At 34.1% G+C, this 21,170-nt stretch overlaps 3 protein-coding genes and 2 pseudogenes across 3 annotated transcripts; 3 read left to right on the top strand and 2 right to left on the bottom strand.

Annotated features, from left to right (window-relative positions):
• Positions 1 to 2,172: 2,172 nt before the first annotated feature.
• On the top strand, positions 2,173 to 5,559 carry LOC108806565 (preprotein translocase subunit SCY2, chloroplastic-like; annotated as a pseudogene).
• A 1,263-nt stretch (positions 5,560 to 6,822) lies between these two features.
• LOC108806564 (uncharacterized) lies at positions 6,823 to 7,922 on the top strand. Its single transcript, XM_018578709.2, has 3 exons — positions 6,823 to 6,982; positions 7,070 to 7,655; positions 7,780 to 7,922. The coding sequence occupies exons 1-2, from the start codon at positions 6,932 to 6,934 to the stop codon at positions 7,532 to 7,534; spliced, it is 516 nt and encodes a 171-aa protein (XP_018434211.1). The 5' UTR covers positions 6,823 to 6,931; the 3' UTR covers positions 7,535 to 7,655; positions 7,780 to 7,922.
• On the top strand, positions 7,771 to 9,124 carry LOC108807479 (tubulin alpha-6 chain). The gene is made up of 3 exons (XM_018579767.2): positions 7,771 to 8,014; positions 8,096 to 8,472; positions 8,605 to 9,124. Exons 1-3 carry the CDS (start codon positions 7,771 to 7,773, stop codon positions 8,986 to 8,988), a joined length of 1,005 nt encoding a protein of 334 aa, XP_018435269.2. The 3' UTR covers positions 8,989 to 9,124.
• Positions 9,125 to 9,232: 108 nt separating this feature from the next.
• LOC108807480 (uncharacterized) lies at positions 9,233 to 10,379 on the bottom strand (annotated as a pseudogene).
• Positions 10,380 to 17,901: 7,522 nt separating this feature from the next.
• On the bottom strand, positions 17,902 to 19,366 carry LOC108807328 (RING-H2 finger protein ATL51). Its single transcript, XM_018579599.2, has one exon. The coding sequence runs from the start codon at positions 19,211 to 19,213 to the stop codon at positions 18,164 to 18,166; it is 1,050 nt and encodes a 349-aa protein (XP_018435101.1). The 5' UTR covers positions 19,214 to 19,366; the 3' UTR covers positions 17,902 to 18,163.
• Between the last annotated feature and the right edge of the window lie 1,804 nt (positions 19,367 to 21,170).

Here is a 21,170-nt window from a genome sequence, read left to right as displayed (position 1 = left end):
TTGTTGATAAAAGAATTAAAAATATCACCAAAAATTCAAATATTTTATAAAATAATACAGTAATGTAGTACCAAAACAAATTCAAAATTCATGTATTATTCCAAACTCAAATAGTTGTGTAATTTTCCAAAGTTGTCTCGAAAAAATATATTATTTTGAAAATAAATATTCAAACTCAAAATGATAATATTTCAAATTTTACAAAAGACAAAATCATGGATAATAAAGATTAACTTTTTGAAATGTACCTGAAAAAAACTAACTATATATGTTGTAAAAATTTAAAGTAACCTAATGTTTTGACGTCTTAATTTAAAAAAAAAAATAGAACTTAATATCATAACATCCAAAACAAATATCCTATATAATAAATTTAATAAAATAGTATGATAGATACTACTATGTATAAAGTTTACTAAAACAATAGGATTATATTATTTAAAATAAATAAATCCCGTAAAATACTAAAATGAGATATGTTAAAGTATATTTTCTTAAACACAACATGTAAATATAATTATTTTAGTCATATTTATTTTCTATAATATAAATAAATAAAATTTAAAAATGTATTATATGCAAAATGTTTAAATTAAAGAAAATAACATAATTTGAATGGGGTTCTCTATTTGAGTATTTCATATTTTTATTTTATTTTACCTAACTCGAAAATATATTAGTAAGTAATAAAAATCAATAACAAAGTAAATTTTTTTAGAAAAACCATTATAAACAATAATATGATATAGTAATACAATATATAACACTAAAATAGAAATTATATATTTTGAACATTTTTAATAATATAAAATATATTTAAAAAATATAAATATATCCGCACGACGTGCGGGTTAAAATCTAGTTGGTTGATTATATTTAGGTAACTGCTTAACTTAGGATATTCCCACACATATACATACCGTAGTTATTGCTTACGATTAGCAAGATTGTCGGCATATTGGTGTTTATTTATTTTTAATGTTACATGTATTCTAAAATAACATAACGAAAAGAACATAAGTTGGGCCAAAAATATATTATGGGCTTCGTGAAAGTATGGCCGGCGAGGAATCATTTAAAAAAAAAGTCTAATGCCATGGATTGATAAATATTAGAAACAAATAATGGTTATACCTGTTGCCAAACACTGATTTTTTAAAATGCTATCCAAGTAACCAAACAATCTCATTTTGTACTTGAGTTTTAATAATATAGATAAGTTTGTACAATATTATCTTTTGTTTAGAAATTTAAAAATGGAAAATTACTATTAATAATATTTATAATAAGGTTTTAATTATGAGATAGATTAACGCATTTCACAATCTTAAAGAAGGAAAATTCTGAAAAAATAATATTAAAAAATTTTTAACTATTAAAAAATAATTACAATTCGATTATTCAAAATTCGTTTTTATTATATAAGTACATATATTTTTAATCATTATATATTTAAACATATGTAAAAATATTAGAAGGAAAATTACTATCAAATAATCTTTTACAATAATCTTTTGTCTAGAATTTTAAAAATGGAAAATTACTATTAATAATATTTATAATAAGATTTTTAATTATGAGATAGATTAACACATGTAACAATCTTAAATCTTTTGTTTAGAATTTTTAAAATGGAAAATTACTATTAATAATATTTATAGTAAAGTTTGAGATAAATTAACACATGTCACAATCTTAAACTTTTAATTGCCATGTGTCGCGAACATTTTAATTAGTAACTTTGAAGAACCAAGCTTTATATAATAAGATTTTGTTTTTTTCCCCCGACTCAAACAGAAATGATTTTGTAGAATTAAAATTAAGGACTTTTCGTTTTTTTTCTTTAATTTTGGGCTATTTTTGTATTTCATAAATTATGAATAGAAAAAAAATATGATTATTTATTTATACAATTTAGAGATATAAGAACACTGTTGAATAATCATTCTAAAAAATATAAAAAGATTGTGAAAAATAAATAAGATGAATTTATTTTACTTTTCTTTTTTTTTTCCTGTTCAGTGTCAGTTTATGTATCTTTATTCCCCATTTTTTTTTTGAAGTAATAAATATCACCATTATTCTTAAAATGATTACTTTAATTTTATGACTATATATATAAACTCCAATGCATTAGTACTTAAATAAATCATATTATTTGGGCCTAGTTTGTAAAGATGAGAGAATATAATTTTTCTTTTTGGAAAAGAGATTTTTGGAGATTTTTTGAAAAAAAAAAGATGAGTAGCACTGAAATGTACTTCTTCCTCTTTACCTCTCCGCCGCGTTATCTCTCATCATTTTCCATGAATTCCTCCCAGGCTTGCTTCTTCCATTCTCCTCTTCGAACTATCTCGCTTTCTCGACCCTCCTATGGCTTCTTCTCTAAGCGTAAGCTTCTATTCCTCATAATTAAACTATATTGCATCCAGAATCAAAAAGTAAAGAAGATTGAATAAACGCATATACTTGTCACGTAGACTAACTTCGAGTGCACTAAGTTTATCACTTTTTCTATAATTGTTTTTTTTTTTTTTTTTTGCAGGGGACCCATCTCTTTGCTATCAACCATTTCGATCAAAAAGCTACCTTACTACGAGTTTGAGTTTGTCAAGAACGAGAGAAACCTCTTTTACACAGATGAACAGAAAACATCTCTATACAAAAGAAAGGAAGAGTTTTTCTATCAGTTACTCCGATAAGCACAGAGATGAATCTACGGGCAGTGATGAAATGCACACAGATGCTTTGGATGTAGAGACTATTCCTCTAGAGTCACAGAGTTCTCAGAACTCTGGTGTGTCCAAATACACTTCAGGAAAGCAGGCCAAAGTCTTTTAGGAAGAGGTTTCTTGATTTTGTCCCGGATAAGTTCAGTGCTCAATACCGCAGCGGAAAGGTTCTTCAAGAGTGAGATAAGGAGGAGGTTGTTTTTGTGACGGCTGTCTTGCTTGTGCTCAGCCGTGTTGGATATTTTATCCCCTTGCCTGGGTTTGACAGAAGATTAATACCTCAAGATTACCTTAGCTTTGTCTCAGGTTCTGTTGGTGAGTTTTCTCATGCCATTTTGTGTCCTGTTTAGTCTCTCTTGTTCGTATGGCACATCTGAGTTTGTGGTTTACAATTTTTTGGTAGAGGAGCTTGGTGAGTTTGGAGCAGAGATCAAGCTTTCCCTCTTCCAGCTTGGACTCAGTCCATAAATTATAGCATCCATAATCATGCAGGTTAGTATCAGTATCTCCCCTTGATTGTGTGGGTTCTTTATGTATTAGGATTGTGATTGATGAAACCAAGTGATGATTAAAATGTGTCTTTGTCACGTTCTTCCATCCTTGGTGAAGCTGCGGAAGGAAGGCTTAGATGGTCACGAGAAGATGAAGAGTTATATGTGTGTTCAGCTTGTTTGTACCTCTTCTTGTGACTTGTGTGCTTCTCTAAAACAATGTTACTAAACCATTTCTTGTTTCTCCCTCCTTTAATTGCTTTAGATGGTGGCTATCGTTTCTCTTTGCGATAGTGGAGGGTATAGTGGTGGCTTGCACTTCTCTCCAATACTCTGTTTTTGCAGCCACAGCTCAGTAAGTTTTATTCACGTTCTGAGTAAGCATAAATGTTGTTTTTATAGATTCTATAATTAAGAGGATTCATGCTTGTTCAGGGTCAAGTCAAGCATGTAATGTTGACAGCATCTCTGCTAGTCTGCGGTGCAATGACGATGACTTGGCTGTGTGATACGATATCAGAATCTGGATTTGGTATTTTTTTCTTATCTCTCTCTCTCTCTCTCTCTCTCTCTCTCTCTCTCTCTCTCTCTCTCTCTCTCTCTATGCAATCGTCTAGATTTAGCTTGATCCTGACCAATTGTAGCTTATGGTGACGCTGCAATGGAATACTATTTGGAACTTGCTCATAACCTGTTTCTGTGCATTTTACAGGACATGGATCATCTCTAATTATTTGTGTGGGAATATTGACGGGCTACACAGAGACCTTACACAAGATGCTCAATCAAATCTCAGGTACCTTTTGGTTTTTTTCTTACTCCATGTTTCCTGAACGTATGGTTAAGTCTTTACGTTATATCCCCCATGCCTCCTACATCTCCTGAAGCAACTAGCATTTGCCTCCAACACGTTGGATTTATAAGAAGAAAGAGCCATTCTTTTGTTTTCTTCAGGAAATTTCACAAATTGGTTGCCCTTACTTGTTGGGCGTGCTGGGCATTTTTACGGTTGTAACCATGTTCGCTGTTGTTGTTACTGAGGGCTGCAGGAAGATAAAGCTACAGTATTATGGCTTTAAACTTGCTTCTGCTTCGAGGTAATATATAGCTACTCATCAGTTTGTTTGTGAAAAAAGATTCTTGCATGTTGTAATTGTTACCAATATAGCCAAGAGGAGCCTAGCTAGGCTTTTAATATGCAACGTGTGGTTTACTCATATAATTGTTTTTATGGTATGTTTTTTACCATTTGAGCAGAGAAGGTTCCCCAATAACAGAGGTGGAGCCATACATACCTTTTAACATTAACCCAGCAGGGATGCAGCCTGTTCTTACAATCACTTATCTCTTGGCATTTCCCAGCATTCTTGCTAGGTAAATAACCTGTTAATCTTTTGAAACATTCTTGCTTCTTTGTGTTGTTAATTACCATCTAAGGCTGTCTAATAAGGTGATTTGTATTATTTTTAGCATTGTGGGTTCACCGTTCTTGTTACACGTGAAGGAGATAATATTGAACCCTGAAAGCACAGTTGGGGCACCGCCTTGGGTTTACTACTCAGTCTATGCGTTTTTCGTGTTTCTCTTCAACATCTTTGACATTGTGAGTATTGGTTACTCTTCCTTTCTCAGTCTGAGTTTCAATCTTCCATGAGCATTAAGCAGGGCTACTTGTTTTGTTATGTAGGCCAACTTGCCAAAGGAAATAGCGGAATATTTAAATAAAATGGGAGCTAGAATACCAAATATAAAGCCTGGGAAAGCTACCATAGAGTACCTAACGAAGATACAAGCATCAACTAGATTTTGGGGTAAGCTAAGTTGTGTTGTTGTATTCTAGACTTGCTCACTGTAGTACAAATGTCTAAAACCAAAGTTTGGTTTGGTTTGGTTTGGTTTGATTTGAAGCAGGAGGTCTTTTGTTGAGCTTTTTAGCAACATCGTCTAGTGTGCTTGACCACTACCTACGCAGCATCAATCAAGGCTTTTCTATCGGGTTTACGTTGGTTTTGATCATTGCAAGTGTTCTTTCTGCATTCAGTATCAATTTCAGTTAACAGTTCTGATTTCATGTTTGTTGAGATCTCCATTGATTGGTTTTACAGGTTGGTTCCATTATTGAACTCAGAAGATCTTACCATGCCTACAATGTAATGCCAAGTTTGAGCAAAGCTTTGAAGAGGTATGGTGTATGACAGGGTCAGGGATTCAAGAAACATGAGAGAGAATGAGAGATTATATATGTTTGTGGTTTAGAGTTTCTGTAGCTTTTTGTTTTGTTTTAGATTAGGTAAGATGATTTATATTATTAAGGTTCAAAACACACATTATCATCATTGTTTTCCCAAGGAGATGATGGACTAGACTCAGGTGCCAAGATTCAACTTCTAAGAATCTACCAAAGTAGTTGCAAATACTTGGTAAACAAAACAGAAACAATATAAATAGGCCTTAAAACAAGGAGAGGCCAAGTGGATAAAAAAAAAACGTAACTATTTCACATGGAACCTTCGATAAATGAAAACTTTGGTCGAAGTCTTATGAAAACTAACTCAGCGTGAACCTATACGAAGAACATCGTACGTTGATGAGAATCATAGCTCACTTCTCTGTTATGTTTTTTTTGGTATCTTTTACGAAGGCTTGGCCAAAATTTGTTTGTAGGCGCAAACAGAAGACAAAAAGTCAACATTCTCGCCGTGGAAAGCGTGCTTGACCCAATAGTATAATAATAATTTAGTATAAAGTTCAGAGATGTATCATCTATCTTACCTTTCCAAGCGTGTCTCAAACTTGAGTTTTAGCTTCTCTCATGGCAGATTCTTCTTCACCTTTGTCATTGCAGTCTTGCCACTGGAGACACCATGTGTTCCCAAGCTTTCAGTGGCCAAGACGTTCGCAGAACCTTACTCAGTCACCGCACGGAGAAGCCATATGATCGGTCCTGAACTCGTACAAGCTATCAGAGAATCAAGGTTTGCGGTTGTAGTGTTGTCCAAGAGATATGCATCTTCAAGGTGGTGTGTTGAATGAGTTGGTGGAGATAAAAGAATCTAGGCAGAATGTCATGCCCGTTTTCTACGAGGTTAATCCATCTCATGTGAAGAATCTAAGTGGAGAATTTGGTTTTTAGATTTTGATTTTGGGGTTTTTAATCAAAATATCCAAAAGAATGCTTGATTCTCATTAACAATGATAATGGTAGTGGAAGGAATCATTTTCATATTTTTGATAGGGAAAGCAGATATGGCTGAAAAGATTTGCTATGTTTGATCAAAAAGAATTGAATTCTGCACCAAAACAGTAGGGGAGCCGGGAGTGAGACGATATTTTTTTCGAAACATTCTCTAATTTATATGAAAATAATTGAAGACTTAATTGTTAACAGCAAAAGAAATAAATTAAATTATTATTATTATTATACTAAAAATAAGTGTCTAAGTTAAGATGACATTGAAATATTTGGACAAAACAAAACGAATAAAATTTCTTCTTTTTTTTTTGAACGAATAAAATTTCTAGTACTAATTAATTAAAGAATCTTAAAAGGAAGGAAACTATAGCGATATTATATATTAATTTAATGAGAAAAAAAAAAAAAGAGAAGAAGCAATTGCAGCATCTCGGACAGCTGAAGAGAACGAAGGGGGAAAAAAAAAATTAAACAGAACGTCTCCAACATTTGACGAGGAGGGAAGAGAAGAGCAAATGGGATCGATGATGAACAGGCGAGCGCGGTTTCGCGGTTTCGCGCCTGAGGTAATATATATACACATCCTAAATGATTTTGTTGTTGTTGTTGATAAGTAAAAAAAATAGAAACCCTAACCGACTGTTGTTTCCCAGAATCGTCTTCGCCGACGCGAATCTCTCCGCCATTCCGTTATCACAACAGACTTCTTCTCCGTCGCGAATCGCTCACAGATCAATCCGCCGATCGAGCAAGTTGCAATATCGTCTTCTTCGTCGTCGTCAAATCAGAGTCAAACTCGTCTTCTCCGACGTCGAGAATCGCTTCGCATCAGAGATTCACATCCACCAATCGATCAAGTTGCAACGTCTTCTTCTTCGTACAGTACCACGATGGAGCCGATCAGCTTCCATAACCGCAAGTTGTGGAAAGGAAACGTCGCTGCTAAAATCGGAAGTACGTCCTATGGCATTGGAGTTGAGGGGGAGATTAGAGACGAGAGCAAAAAGGAGAAGCTAGGAGTTCAGCAGATCAACGATTCTTCATCTTCATTCTTCGCTAAAGCAGTTTTCGTTGCAGTGTTGGCTACATTGGCGGGATGCGTCGTCAAAAAACTATGAAGAGTTTCTGTTTCTTATTCAATAAAAAAAAAAAAAAAAAGAGTTTCCGTTTCTTATTCTCTTGTTGCTGCTGCTGCTCAGTGAGGACCTTGCAGCGTTGGAGAAGGATGATTCCAAGAATGTATGTGTCTGATTCGAGATCCGTTTCTTATAATAGTCTCCTGTGATTGATTGCTATTTGTTGATTCAAGATCTGTTTCGTATATATATGCTGATGTATTGGTTTTGGATCTTGAATGTCACAGCCTGATGGACAGATTCCTGGTGACAAAACTGTTGGTGGAGGTGACGATGCTTTCAACACCTTCTTCAGCGAGACCGGTGCTGGAAAGCACGTCCCACGTCCTGTCTTTGTCGATCTTGAACCCACTGTGATAGACGAGGTCAGGACCGGTACTTACCGTCAGCTTTTCAACCCTGAACAGCTCATCAGCGGTAGAGAGGACGCAGCTAACAACTTCTCCCGTGGCCACTACACCTGTAATATATCTAACTCATCATCAACTCTATTTTGTTGGCTCTATTATTAACTGAGTTTGCGTTTGAAATCATTTTTCTCAGTTGGGAAGGAGATTGTTAATCTCTGCTGCTTGGACCGTATCAGAAGGCTCGCTGATAACTGTACTACTGGTCTCCAAGGGTTCCTTTTCTTCAACTCTGTTGGTGGAGGAACTGGATATGTTCTTGGATCTCTTCTCCTTGAGAGGCTTTCTGTTGACTACGGGAAAAAGTCCAAGCTCGGGTTCACTGTTTACCCATCTCCACAAGTCTCCACCTCTGTTGTTGAGCCTTACAACAGTGTCCTCTCCACTCACTCGCTCTTGGAGCACACTGATGTTTCTATCCTCCTCGACAATGAAGCTATCTACGACATCTGCAGACGTTCCCTCAACATTGAGAGGTCAACCTACACCAACCTTAACCGTCTCGTCTCTCAGGTATTATCTTGTAACTAAATTCGTTACTTGTTCGTTTCTGATGTTGTTAATCTTGATCCTGTCTCATACCGATTCTTTAAAACTAATCGTGTTGCTTGTTCGTTTCTCATGTTAATCTTGATTATGTCTCAGGTTATCTCTTCCTTGACTGCTTCACTAAGGTTCGATGGTGCTTTGAACGTGGATGTGACAGAGTTCCAAACCAACTTGGTCCCATACCCAAGAATCCACTTCATGCTTTCATCCTACGCTCCTGTCATCTCTGCAGAGAAAGCCTTTCACGAGCAGCTCTCTGTTGCTGAGATCACAAACAGCGCCTTCGAGCCAGCTTCCATGATGGCAAAGTGTGACCCACGTCACGTGAGGTTCTTGCAGCGTTGGAGAAGGATTATGAAGAGGTTGGTGCTGAAGGTGGGGACGATGAGGATGACCAAGGTGAGGAGTACTAAGATCAGTGTGTTGGAGAAACATGGATATTGTGTTTGGCTTTTCTGCTATCCTTTTATGTTTGCGTGAAGGGGGCTCGAAACATTCGTGTGACGAGTCCTTAGTTTGTATTTTCTTGCAACTATCTGTCTCTTGCTATCTTTGACTTCTACTCTGGTTTTTAACTCCCTCTTGCCATCTTAACTCTGATATGGTTTTTACTCTACTCGATTTGTGCTTTTTTATTACCGTTCTCGTTTCCATCACATCATATGTTAGAACATGTGTCAATATCAACGCCAGATAAGGTTTTAAGCGAACGCAATCAAGGAGCTAAAAGTGAAAAGGGAATTGTTATTTTACGGATATCTATAATTAATTTATACGAAATGATTTATGTGCATTAGATCTGGTTATTTATGAAGTAATATACTTGAGTGCAAACAATATACAATATAGCAACTACTACTTGTGAAAGAACAAGTTGGTGGTGCTAATTTAGACGAGAATTGATCCCAGATATCCTCTCATCCTCCAACAGAGCATATGGATCGATGTACGGTGGTGGTGGTGAAACCGGATTCCTGCTTCCATCATGAACGAAATCTGCTCCAAAGTACTAACATTTTCAACAAAAAAGACAAAAGAACATAATCAGAGACAAACCTTATAAACTCAAGAAGAAAACACATGTTGATCACATTAACTTACAAGGTAAAGGGCGGAGAAGGCGCCAAGAGTTAAGACTATCAAGGACCAAAAACCCAAGAAGAAAGTCCCTCCAGTCGTCAGCAAGATCTTAACACGTGGAATCAATCCCTTGTCACAACAAACAAACACAATCTCGTCTGTTAAGATGAGAAGGAACTAATAAATGCCTATGTGACACTAGAAGAGTTCAAAATCTGACCTCAAGCCCTTCGCTGTTCAAAGCTAACGATCGCTCTCTCTGGTTTAACAAACTCTGGTCGAATTGGAGGAGTAGTAGTTGCAGTCGTTTTAGAGCTTTCTTTACCGGTTGTTTTGATCTCATCTACATCAACTTCATAGTCTTGAAGCAACGATGTAGGAGTCATACCTCGTCTCTTCAATTCTTTCATAAACAAAGAGATTCTGGAGGTTCATCACCTACAAAAACTCAAATTCAACAAATCAAACTCCAGATTCAATCAATACATACACAATTAGTAGTAGAAATAACACAAGGATGTTACATACTATTAACACTTTTCGAAATTTAACTTAGAAGAAAGATCAAAGTAACAAGTAGATATCAGAGATTAAAAGTTAAAAAAAGATTAATAGTATAAGAGATTAAAAGTAGATATCAAGGAGTGTTTGGTCGTCAAATCAAAGATTAAAAGTTAAAATCAGTAACAATTATTACAGAACCTAAATGGACTCCTGTAATTAGTCCTTGTTGAGAGATTAGCGAGAAAGAAGAAAGCTGAGCTTCTTGTCTCTGGTGGGTTAAACCTCATTTCTTCGGATGTGGGTCTTTCCGGAGCACGGTGTAAGGTAGCTGGGTCTCGGGGATTTAGTCGAAGTCTATAATCTCCATTGGCAATAATGAAGCACAAGACGGGCAAATGAAGAGGATGTTACAAGTAATCATACCTTGGAAATTATCACTGCAACCAGAGCATGAGAGAGAGTACTCTCTGGAGTCGACAGAGAGAAGGAAATGAACTCAGGAGCGCCGACCTTCCATGACACCACAGAGAGACCAAAGCACTCACCGCCACTGCCAGACGACCCGCTGAACCAAACCAAGGCCGACGGAGAAGACTCAGAACCAGGAGCAATCTGAGTACAAAATAAAAAATTTCAACCTAAACGCCGACTACAACCTCCCCCACGCCCGTTAGAGACCAGAGAGAGAAGAATCGTCGTCGGAACCCAAGAGCGAGCACCAGACCCTAAAAGCAAGACGAATCGGAGGCAGGTGAGGGAAGTATGAGCAAAAGGAAGACGAGTGAGTACGGGAGGAGAAGATAGAGGAAAGGCAGAAGAGAGAAGATTAGAGGAAAGAGAAAACGGGTTTTTTCCATTTGATCTGAGTAATTGGTGTAATCAGACTCTTTCATGATTCTTTCTGTCATATTTGTCTTATATATATTATTCAAAAAACAGTAAACTACACCGAAATCATTTGAATTATTTATTTTTTTGATCAGACTGTATGTTCAACAACTGCTATATAAACATGTTTGGTATATATTCATATTTAGGATTCACTTTCCACTGAGTTAGTTAGTGTGATCAGAAGTTGTAACATATTCTTGGGTTATTTGTTCAATTGTTCGTATTTTTTTTTTTTTTGGGAAAAAAGGTGTCACTAGGGGGGTTAGAGGGTATACTTTACCACCAGAACTACCGAGTATTCATTGTTCATATTATTTTTCATTCGAATGTTTATTGAAATTAGGATTGACAGTTTCTTTATATAATATTAAACAAAGCATTATATAATGAGCAGTGTTAATTATTATAAACGGAATGGTTGAACCAACGATTTCGATTCGAATGTGATGGAGTTGAAAAGAAATAATGTTTAAAGCAATATCTACTAAGAATCCGGTTGGCTAATGGTTCAGAACATTATAATGTAATGGTGGTCGTATGTAGGGCTATAATGGCATTTTCTTTTGTAAATTTTCTAGTTAATTGATTTTGGACCTATTAATTATTAAATCGATTCTTACACTGACTGACACGTCTCTTTTGTAATTAATACAAACTATAAGTTATAATTTTATAAATGATTCTCAATTAATATATAGGGGATTAGAAAATATAGAACAGATATATACTTTCCAATATTTTTATTGAGATAACATGTATACTTTACTTTAATTTTATCTACGCATTATTTTGTTTCCAAAGTCTGCCGGAACCTTCTATAGGCCGACTGAAACCCTAGATTCAGAGCCCTATTTATACTAGATTTTGTTCCTTTCATTACTCAGCAGAGTTTTCTCAAAACCCTACAACATCGCATCTACAAGACATGATCCAGCAGAAGTTTGCAGAGCATGACGAGAACCATGTCATTGAACTTCTTCCGGAATTTTATGGCGAACATTCGCCAGAGGAACTTCTGGATTGGATGGTCACGGTGGAAGAGACTCTTGACTTCAAACGCGTATCTTTGGAGCTATGGGTTCCTATGATTGCCATGCGATTCCGTGGCTCAGCAGCAGCTTGGTGGTCGCAAAAAAAGTTGTCACGTGCACGTGCAGGAAAACCAGGAATCTTTTCGTGGGATAAGTTGAAGAAGAAGATGCGTAAGGCGTTTTTACCATTCAACTACGACCAAGCCATGTTCCAACGCTTGCACATGTTGCAACAAGGAAAGCGAACAGTAGAAGAATACTCCACTGAGTTTATTTCGCTTTTTAGGCGTGTTGATGTGCAGTATACGAACCAACAAATTGTGGGGTTTTTCATTGGTGGTTTGCGAGAACAGGAGATGAAAGACAGTCTTAGCTTGTTGAACCCTCTCACTCTTGCTGAAGCACATCAAAAGGCACTCATCGTGGAAGGTCATTTAAAAAAAAAGAACTTAGCCCACTTCTGGTCGACTATTGGGTGTTTGAGTCTTGCGTTGGTATGTTTAGCTACTAGGTAGCTTCTCTGTTAGTTATTTATGAGGATTTCATTGAGATTTGTTATTGAGATTTATGTATTTTTCTTATATATATTGAAAATATTTTTTAATAATGATTATTGGAAAATATTTTAGTAAAAATAATTTTTTGAATATATGCATATTTTAAATCAATTTTTGATATAAATCAAATTTAAATTATTATTTTGATTTGAAATATGTATATAAAATTTAAATTTTATTTTATGATTATTTTAGACAAAACAATATTTTTAGGTAATTTTTTTTACGGTGTTTTTAGGTAATTAGATTAGTCTATTTGGTATATGTTAAAACTGATATAATGATCTAATTTTTATTAATACATAAGCCATTATTTTTTTCTTCTTACTTTTGTCCATGTTTCAAAATTTTAATTTTTTTGCATTAGTTTTCTATGAATTATTATTAATATGATTTTTTTAAAATTGAACTTTTAAAATTTTTATATTTGACTAAACTAAATAAAGTAATAATACTGTTTTTAAAAATTATTTTATATAATATACTATTTATATTTCAGTTTGTATTTTTATTTTCACCATAAAGAATTGTAAATATAGTTACAGAATTGTAAATAAAAATAAATATAAAAAGAAGGTTGTTTAATTTATTATAAAAACAATGACTAAATATTTAAATAAAAGGTATTAAATATATTATTTATGTTTTTAAACAATTACTATTCGTTATTAATTTATTGAAAATAAAATGGGTAAATGTGTAAATAAAAAAAAGTACACATTTATACTATCCATATTTTCAAACATATTTCATTTATTTTAATATTTTTGTTTCCAAACAATCAATCGTGTACTTTAACTTTAATAATATAGATAGATTAGATGTGATACAGTTTAGGAATTACTGAATTTATTAGTTAGAATTGTTCTATAATATTGCTTGATATAGTCGTTTTCTTATTCTTGCGTGTATGTAGGTAACGATTTTAGAATTAGTTATTTTGGAAACTAATAAATGATATTTAGTTTTAAGTGCTTATAATTATTTATATATTTATTTTCAGTTTGGCCAGCAAGGCAAAAGGAAGCGTGGGAGAGTTGCCTTTAATTGAAATTGGGTTATGTCCGTTTATTTAAAATTGGGAATGCACCGGTTTAGTAATGATAAAAAAAAACAAAATCGATGTGTCATGAAGTTAATGAAACGGTAGAGTATAAAGGCAATGGCATGAGATTGTAAATAAATGAAAAAAATCAGGGTATTTTTATTTTTGTACTCCAATTTTAATAGATTAGACTAGATTTTGACCCGCCCTTAAAAGGGCGGATATATATTTTGTTTTAAATTTAATTTTTGATATGTTTTTCTTTGTGATTATATTTGTATTGTTTTTAAAATCATATTTATGTATAAATATTAATCAAAATATATTTTATTAAATAATAGTAATTTAAAAATTGATCTGCCATACGCACGGTTAAAATTGGGTTCCGGATCGAACTCGCCCGCTGACCCGCTAACCCGTGGGTTTTCAATTTTGTTTTGGTCAAAAAATCTGATCCGCACAACTCGCAAACAAATAATTTTGTACTCGCACACGCTCCGCTTAATTTTGTAGTTATCCGCGGGTTATATATATATATATATTTTAAATTTTATTATTTGATTTTTATTATTAAAGTATATTTATAATACAAAATTTATACATGATTTAAATTTTTAATTATTATTTTTAAATTCCTGTATTTTTTTAAATTTACTTTTTAATTTTTATTTTCTTAATATTTTGCGGGTCGACGGGTAGTCACGATCCAAAATTCATCAACCCACATTTACTCCGCATAAATTACTCATAACCCGGACCTATAAATCGATTTTTCAAATAGTTGGACCAAACTTATGAGGATGGATATATTTTTAGGCTTTGAATATTTTAAAAATAAATAACTTTGTCGATTAAATTTACAAACAAAAATGAAGAAAGGAGTTGACATGTGAGTTAGAACGCAAAATGTATTAAAGAAAATGCGGCAAGACCTAACTCACACGTAATGGGCCTGATTTTATTTTGAGTCTTTCTGTGTGAGGATCAACCCACTGGACTAATAATAGTAATGGATCTGATTTAAAATCTATTCAATTGGGCCGAGATATAAAGGTGTAACGTCAGTTAATTTTCGAGATGGAAGGAAAGTTATTGTTTAGATTAAAAGGGAGTTACAAAATTTAAAAAGTGGACATAATTTCATATCAATTGGACATGTTGAAGAATTAATAGAATATATATTTATCAAGTGTTTTGGATTTTTTTTTGCAATTTAACATTTGGTTAACTATATTTGCTAAGCGTTGTTGATAGTTCTCACTAAACACACAGTTACCTTTTTCTGATTGAAGAATATTAGCTATGTAACATATTGTGGTGATTTTCAGTAAATACATTGTTTATGTAAAAATAAATAAACCACTAAATTCCAACGGCAAATCATAAAGTGGTGGTGGTTACATAGAAAAAAAAAATATAAGGAAGCAGTTACGGAAAAATGGTTGTCTATTATAAGGCAATAATAAGTGGTAGTTACATAAAAATTGTATGTCTCGTTGCAGTTATATTAAAGGTATGTATATTTTTTTTTTTTTTAAATTGGACCTAACCCATATGAACCGGTCATGTTGAAAAATTAATAGAATAGATTAATAGATTAGATATGCTAATAATCCTACATCAACCAGAGAATATGCGAATACGTCTGAAATTAAATAAAGAGAACACTTGCATATTCATCCAGTTAATACCTTTTCATAAACTAAATATTTTACTTGTACCTGTGGCAACAAAAAAATAAATAGAATTCGTACGATCTTCCGATCAAGGTGGATAAATAATTAACTTTGTGTATAAGATACAAAAAAGTTAATTATTGTTCCACCTTGATCGAAAGATCGTATGAAACTATTAACTTCTGTGTATAGTTGCACAAAAGAAAAAACTTTTGTGTATATTTGTATTTCTGCTTGTAATTGTGACAGTCCAACAACAACGTTGTATCGTACGACGACAATAGATTTTGTCAAAAGTAACAGTGTCGTTTTGTTGCATTGAATCATCGTAACGAAGGGGTAACTTGTACTCGAACAATTTGTGACGTCCGATACAAGAAATCGAATATAAAGTCGTGCCTAAATTTCTTCTAGATCTCATTATATGCTTTCTTTTTTTAGAACATCTCATTTTATATGCTGGAAAGGTTTGTGACATTATATATATATATGTTGGAAAGGCCAACCATCATTATCAGATGTGTTACGTCAGCAGTTTTGTTCTTTTACGTCAGCAATTAGGCTCAGTACAAATAAATTGGATAGTAACAAAATGCGAATGTTTTATGTCTCACGGTCTCGTGAATCGTGTTAAAACTTACAAAAGACACATCAGTTTAATTGTGATGCGCAGGTAAAATTTCCTGGGAAACAAAGTGGACCAGCAATTCTTAGAAAGCCCATTAAGTGTTTTACAACAAGAATGCTTCAACTCACCAAGATGTCCATTGAATAGCCCATGAATTGCCTCGAAACAACCTTCCACACTCTTGATGGCATCCATACATTCTCTAGGGTGGAACCCTTGAAGTTGAAGATCTTCTTCTTTTACTTTGTTTCGGTTGTTGTCTAGACGAGACACTTTATTAGCCGATGAAAACACGATCATCAGGCCAAAGAAGATAACAGCTACGAGAATTGAGGTTGAGCTGCTTTTAGCCATCACGAAAAGATCAAGATATGCTATGAGTGTTTAGAATGAATTTTCCTCTGGAACTTGTGTTTAGATATATAGGGTGATAGTGTGTGTAGGTGTGAGATATTCAAACACCCTTGATTTTAGGACCATTAATGCCTTGAAAATTATGAAGACATCTTTTCATTTTGTGTCTACATAGCTTGATCATGAAATGGATGATGTCATTCTGCCATTGTGGTGGTGATAATTTACCAAAAACTTTTTTTTTTGTAACTAATTTACCAAAATTTGATAAACACATATATTTCATTAAGGACAAGACTTGAGTTCACCTCCTACGGTGAACTCTCAAATTCACCTCAATTGTTAGCACCAATCAAAGTGTCATGTAGGATTAGTAAAAAAGGAAACAAAATTAAAAAGAAAAAAATGGAAAAAAGTGAAAAATATGCCGACTAATTTTTGTAACGCCATCTATGGCTTTTTCTTCATCACCAACACATAATTTTAAAAGTTTTTTTATCATCTACACAAAATATTGAAAGTTTTATTTGTCAAATTGGTGTCTACAATCCTCTCCCCTTATATCTTAAATCTAAACCCAAAATACTAAACCCTAAACCCTAAATACTAAACCCTAAACCCTTGGGTAAACCCTAAACCCTCGGGTAAAGAGATATTCTAAAGGTTTAAAGTTTATCCAAGGACGTAGGGTTTATCCAAGGGTTTAGGGTTTAGTTTTTTAGAATTTACCCAAGAATTTAGAGTTTAGTGTTTTGGGTTTACCAATTTGACAAATAAAGCTTCAATATTCTGTGTGGATGATAAAAAAGCTTTCAATATTTTGTGTAAGTGATGAAGAAGAAGCCATGGATGGCGATAAAAAAATTAGTCTACGTCTTTTTTATTTCTTGCCTTTTTTTTAATTTTGTTTCCTTTTTTTATTAATCTTACATGGTATTTTGATTGGTATTAACAATTGAAGTGAATTTGAGAGTTCACCACAGGGGGTGAACCCAAGTTTTGTTCTTTCATTAATGACTAAGGATTTTTTATATTTGGAAACCGAAACCTTGACGTAGAGATCGTGCTAAAAATCAAACTACAAATAACATTTTCTTTGAATTTTTCTTCGGGTCACTAACTTACTAGATATGTAAAAAATTTACTTCATTTTAATAGACATGTTTTTATGACATTTGAATTTAAAATGGGAATAGAAGTTGTAGTGAAATGAAAACACTCGCGTGGTTGGATCTTGTATTCTTTTGTAACATTATATGTTTGTTTACATAATGATGTAAATGATTTTCTTACATCATAGTTTTTCTTATAAAAAAAATCATCAACAGGAATGCAAACATATGTTTAATCATTAAAATTATCTGAAAAGAGAATATTTATTAAATGCGATGAAACGTATAGTATGAGAATTTAGTAAGGCTCAGACTGCTATCGGTTAAAGTGTTAAAGGCAACAGTATCTGGAAGATGGACTGATCACCTGGTTTGAATCACGTCAAGAACAATCCTAAACTTGGAAATTTGCAAGTTTTCTTGCCTCCCATAGTTTTAATTTTTTTGATTCTTTCTTTTCATAGTAGCACTTGATGTACAAAGTTTTTGATTGAATAAAAATTTTACATTCATTCAAAAAAAAAATGATATGCTACTTATATTCCAGATGGCAACGTCATAAAATGAAAAAAAAACATGAAAAGCGAACAGAATAAATTTAAAGTAGTAATTTCAAAACTTTACATAAAAGGAGGGAAAATTGCTCTCTGTTTCCAAATGGTTTAACAACGATTCTCTCTAACCGGTATAAGATAACCAATCGTATAAGCCAACTCGCATTTTGACTTTTTAAAAATAAATCCAAATCCCCTAAAATATTAATCAATTTTTTTCTCTTCAATTTGGTAAACGGTAATTTCTGGTTCTAACAAATTTACCCGCCATTGAACTCCGCCCCAGAAAATTCGAAATTCCTCCGGTTCCTTGATTCGCCGCCGATTCCGACGACGGCGGCGTCTTCTCTCCTTCCTCATCCTCTCCACGCCGAGAAGTCCCCACACCCGCCGCTTCTTCCTCGTCCTCAATCTCCCTGAGTATATCGGCGATCAAAACCACGGCGGCGTCCGATCTCGGGTTTACCTGATCTCCTCCGCCTCTAGATCCCCGCAGTTCCGGTGGTTTCGGCGTCGATCCGCCGTTCTCGTCGACAACCGCCTCATCCCGAGATCCGGTAGTTTCCAGATCTAAATCAACAACGACGGAATCTCCGTCACTCAGACGACGGTGATCGGTGGTAATCGAGTCGGAGATCCGTCGATTAGACGCCGCCGCGGAGACGACGGATTCGACGGTTCCTCCCGCGACAAAGGCGCGGCAGAGAGGACAGTTAGAGTGAGACTTCAACCAAGTATCGATACACGGCACGTGAAACGCGTGGCTGCACTCAGGCAACAACCTCAACCGCTCGTTCTCCTGAAACTCGCTCAAACAAACAGAGCAATCAGAAGACTCCACGAATCCATCTCCCTTTCGGTACTTGTAAACCGTTATCGATTTAATCAGAGTCTCGTCGAGTCCGTCTCCTACCGGATTCGAACCCTCGTTGTTTCCCTGCCTAGGAGTTTCCGTTACGGAGAGAGAGATCTCGCGATCTCGGCTGATGGAGGAGGAGGAGGCTTCGCGACGGCGGTGGCAGTACTTGGAGATGAGAGTGTAGTAGGTGAGGAGGATGAAGGCGCTGGCGAGGATTCCGATGAGGGCGATGAGGAGAGGGGAGAAGTCAGAGGAGGAGGAATCGTCTTCGTCGTCGAGGAAGAAGGAAGGAGGAGGTGGTGGGAAGATGACGTAGCACCATTGAGGGCAGTAGACGCTGCATACTCCTTGTGAGCAGTCTCTGTATGAGTCGTATGTAGCCCATGGATTGTTAGGGTTTCCTGTAGAACTCATTGATGGTGTTTCTTGCAGAGGAGATAGAGGAAGGAAGAATAAGAGAGAGAGGTGAAGCGTCTCTCTATCTCCTTGTCTTGGGGTCTGCTTGTCTGTTAAGTGTTGAGTTAATTCATATCATTATAAATGTTTATGATAGCTTTATACGATAATGATCATACTAATTGAGTTATTCTTGGGTTCACCCCTAGAGTGAACATAGAGGTTCACCCAACCAATAAAAATCACTCATTTCACAATTGATATCTTTTAAATAAGGAAACAAAATATTGTCAAGTTATTTTATGTTTTAAAATAAATAAAATAAAAACAAATATAAATAATAGTAGTTACAAAAAGTAATTTAAAAAAATATATTTTAACATTTTCAAAAAATAAAATAAACCCTAAACCCTAAATCATAAACCCTAAACCCTTGGATATACCCTAAACCCTTGGGTATACCCTAAACCTTTGGGTATATGCTAAACCCTTGGATAATCTTAAACTCTAAATCCTAAACTCTAGTATATGCAAAAAAAATTATATATTTTAATGCCGTCATCGAAATATTAAACCCTAAATCTTAAACTCTAAATCCTAAACCTTTGGGTAAATCCTAAACTTTTTTTTAGGATTAAGGATTTGGTATTTTTAAGATTTAATGTTTAATGTTTTCAATTTAAATTTTAGAGTTTAGGCTTAGTGTTTTGATGACGGATTTAAAATATTTTTAATTTTTTTGCATATATTATTATTTTTATTTATTTTTAACATTTTTATTTTAAAAACATAATATAACTTGATAATATTTTATTTCTTTATTTAAAAGATATCAATTGTGAAATGAGTGATTCCTATTGGTTGGGTGAACCTCTAGGTTCACTATAGGGGTGAACCCAAGAATAAGTCATACTAATTTAGTGAAGTTTGGTTAATTAAGTGGATGTTCTTCTTTTATAACTAAAGGTGCGCAGAATATTATTTATTTATTTATTTCTGTTTGTTCTTTAGCTTTTGCTTTATGCTTCCATTTGTATCTTTTTGAAATAAATAATGCATCCCTCATGAGAAATGGGGTAGTGGGGGAATAAATGGAGTTTAACTTATCAAAATTTTGAAAATGTAAGTGATAGTATGTTCCAGTACTTATTACCGTATGATCATGGTGAAAGTAAAAGCTCAGTTTTATATATGTTGAGTAAAGAAAAGGTTTGTGCTTAACAAAGAAAAAGGAGAGTGGTTTAGTCTTTTTCAAGGCATAATTAACAATGGTTGGTGAAGTGTTGACGAAGGTGGAATACTAGAACATGGGCCACGTGGATGACAGAGTTTATTCACGTAATCTATAGATTTGTGGTCAGAAAATACAGTAGAGTAGTTTACATCATGTGTATTACTGACTAGTGACTACAAAAGTATATATCGATATCAACGTACGTACGTACCACGTAGTAATAAAAACAATTTTAACTGCTGTATGCATTGTGATTTTTTTTTCCGTTTTTGTTTTCTAATTTAAATAGCAAAGTCGAATTTTTCATCGCGCGAACATCTTTGATACGGTATATGAAAATGTATTGTAAGAAGAATCTTACGATGATTAATATACTCCTTATAAGCTCCTTCATAAATTATAATTTATTGGAAGATCGATGATTGATAAGAACTCTCCAACTATTTGCCATATGCTCTATAAAATAACACATATACGCATAGCAGTTGTATCATTGTCCATTGATATACTGAAACGAGTACATATAACAATCGTTACATTTATTTAATGCATTAAATTAGTTTTGAAACGGTTGTTAAAATTAAAAGTCTTAGTTAATCATATAAGTTAATCTCAGTAACAGATTTTAAATTGCGATTCAAAACACCATCATTTGTGTAACTAAAAAAGTTAGGAAATCATATCCATTAAAAAGTTGACATCCTGTCATTCTATGAATTATGACTTAATCGAGATCAAAGT

The sequence above is a fragment of the Raphanus sativus genome, chromosome 6 (genome assembly GCF_000801105.2).
Source record: "Raphanus sativus cultivar WK10039 chromosome 6, ASM80110v3, whole genome shotgun sequence".
Classification (NCBI taxonomy): Eukaryota; Viridiplantae; Streptophyta; class Magnoliopsida; order Brassicales; family Brassicaceae; genus Raphanus; species Raphanus sativus.
This window is presented reverse-complemented; position numbering and strand designations above follow the sequence as displayed.